Below are 2,804 nucleotides of genomic sequence, written 5' to 3'. Positions count from 1 at the left end.
TATATATATATATATATATATATATATATATATATATATATATATATATATATATATATATATATATATATATATATTTATATTTATATATTTATATTTATATGCATACATATATACACATACATTATAACCTATATTTGTGTTATTACTATATTACTGTGTGTGTGTGTGTGTGTGTGTGTGTGTGTGTGTGTGTGTGTGTGTGTGTGTGTGTGTGTGTGTGTGCGTGTGTGTGTGCGTGTGTGCGTGTGTGTGTGTGTGTGTCTATGTGTGTTTGTGCTTCCCTTACTTTGGTGAAGGTAGCATGAGTCCAAGTGTTTTGTAGAGAACCGTTCCCAAAATGAACACAGGTGATCCTTCTATGTCTGAAATAGAAAATGGGGAATCAGGTTAGGAGTTTAAAGATTTAAAAAAAAAAAAAAAATCTATTTTAATATATTTATTTATTTCTAGCATGACTTATTTCGATCTACCTGTTCTACCAGCTTGATTGAAAAAAAAAAGAAGAAAAGAAACATTTTCTATAGGGTTTTAAAATTTGTAGAACAATGACTCATGCTTCTATAAAATCTGCTTTCTATGGAATCTGCTTTCTGGACTAAAGCAGCTGGGATCGCATAGCCTCAGAGTCCTAATCAGTATTTTCCTTTGTTATGTTTGATTCATAACAGATAAGACTGATTAAACCAGTTGACAATTTTGCCTGGTTTTGGATTGGGATATGAAGTAGCAGCTGCGGCTTTTGAATTCATGCCATAAAAGGAGTGAAACAAATTCATGACTGAAAAGGAACAAGCAAGTTAACTTTTTTTCGTTGTTCCATTTTCAATATACTTGAAAAAATGTGCAATCCAACATAAAGACAACAATAACATCTGCTTAGGACTGACAGATCTTTGATAAAGTTTTTTTTTTTTTTTTTTTTACATTTCTTTAAATGTTTATTTAAAGTTTGATGAAAAATCAGACTTACACATAAAGACAGTCTTTATGGCTTTGAGTCTTGTAGAATAAAATTATTTGGACAGGAGGTGATGCAGCTCCATAAAATACTGGATGTGTTCAGTGATATACCTGCTGAATGGGAAACAAAGAGGCCCTTTGGGATGACCACTTTATCTTCCGAGTTCCTGGCCCAGTCAACCATGCCTTTACGACCTTTCATGGGGAAGTTGATGTCAGTCATCACAGACACGGCTGGAAGTCTCTGGATGCTGGCCACTGCAGAAACCAATAAAGAAATATAGATTGCAGATGTTCTCCAGGGTATATATATGAGACTGAAGATCATTTCATGAGCAGTTAAACCAGATAAAAATAGGAGCAAAAACATTCCAGTCTTTTCGCTTTCACATTTCAAAGCATAGAAAGAAACAAGCAAATATGAGCAAAAACCTGCCAAGCGTTGTACTTTTTATTTCTGTACAAAGATTCACATTAGACAAACCGGCAAATCCAACAGAAAGTCTAAAATCAAACTTAACACTTGCCCGTCACAACTGAACTCTCATTCTCTCATTTACCTGCAGTAAAGCTAAAAAAAAGAACCCTTTTGTGTACTGAAGCATTAACAAGAAAAAAATATCCCAGATTAACAAATAAAAGTCCTTAAATTTACAAGGGGGGAGGACAAAGCTGAACTGTTTTCTACTTGCTATCATATCAGGCCCCAGTCAGGTGGCGGCTCAGCAAGGGGGAAGCTCTGGCTAATCCTACCATTGATGTAAAAACTCCATTGTTCATTGTGTTGTTCTGGTAGTACAATTTATATCCTGGCACGACTCCATGATTGAGGGGAATCTGTGACAGCGGAGGTGTGCCTGTGTATTTGGGATCATCCTATAGCGAGCGTGAAATCAGCGAGCACCAGGAGGCTTGTTCCTAGTGCCAGATGTTGAGAGCAGTGGTGGTAAGAGCGTGTTTATTTGGGCTTGTGGTGTTAGTCACAGGGTACACAATGAAAAATAACAATATCCTAGGAAAGCTGTGGTTTATGGGTTTTTTTTTAGGCAATTCTACAAGTTATCGAAATATTTCACATCTGCCATCTTGTGTTTGGAAGCTTAATAAGGCAAGTCCCAGTATGTATATGCTCAGTGCAAAATACTCATACTATTTTTTGTTTATTTAGATCCTTTTCATCATATCTAAACTTAATAAACATCGTGCTTAAAAAGGGGCGGGGGGGGTATTACTCGTCTTTTGGTGTAACTAACATTAATAACCACACTATTTAAACTAAAATAAAACACATATAGCTAGGTTGCACTGTATGTTCACCATTTATCATTTTTAAGATGTCTCATGCTTTATTGTGTGCTTTAAATGTTTTAAGTATTGAGAATAAGTTGCTGGATGAAAAGTCTTTTGCAATCAAGGTCATTTAACTAAAAGTAGCAGGGCAGAAGATGGGACAGAAGTGGCAGCTACTATTTATCTGGGAGTCAAGAGGCTGCCATAAATAAGTGACAAAATGATACAGCAATGTCTTACTCAGCCAGATGCTTCTCACTTGGCTCCCACCAAAGGGGACACAAAACCATCCATTGCTCTAATCAAAATGGCCACTGTGAGAATATATTGGGGTGAGCTGAAATTATTATGCTTGTCTTCAAATGTGCATGATGTATCCTAATATACATTAATTAGCCAATGAACTCCATGTAGGTTGCATGAATTACAGACCCATTTTGGTAGATTGAGTACTTTTCTAGATAAAATGCCAAGCAAAGTTATTAACTTTTTTTTTTTTTTTTTTTTTTTTTTTTCTCTTTTTCTCCCCACACACAAAAAACTAAAAAAAT

At 35.3% G+C, this 2,804-nt stretch overlaps 1 protein-coding gene across 1 annotated transcript in view; it reads right to left on the bottom strand.

The window, feature by feature from the left end:
• adgrb3 (adhesion G protein-coupled receptor B3) overlaps positions 1–2,804 on the bottom strand; it is a 146,342-nt gene that overhangs the window by 48,326 nt on the left and 95,212 nt on the right. The window contains exons 13-14 of the mRNA XM_015053940.1: positions 1,075–1,221; positions 290–365 (exon numbers count right to left, since the gene is read on the bottom strand). Of these exons, the coding sequence (XP_014909426.1) occupies positions 290–365; positions 1,075–1,221 (223 nt within the window). The remainder of the gene's footprint in view (positions 1–289; positions 366–1,074; positions 1,222–2,804) is intronic.

The sequence above is a fragment of the Poecilia latipinna genome, unplaced genomic scaffold (genome assembly GCF_001443285.1).
Source record: "Poecilia latipinna isolate Pla-1442-1.1 unplaced genomic scaffold, P_latipinna-1.0 Scaffold1215, whole genome shotgun sequence".
NCBI classification, from domain to species: Eukaryota; Metazoa; Chordata; class Actinopteri; order Cyprinodontiformes; family Poeciliidae; genus Poecilia; species Poecilia latipinna.
This window is presented reverse-complemented; position numbering and strand designations above follow the sequence as displayed.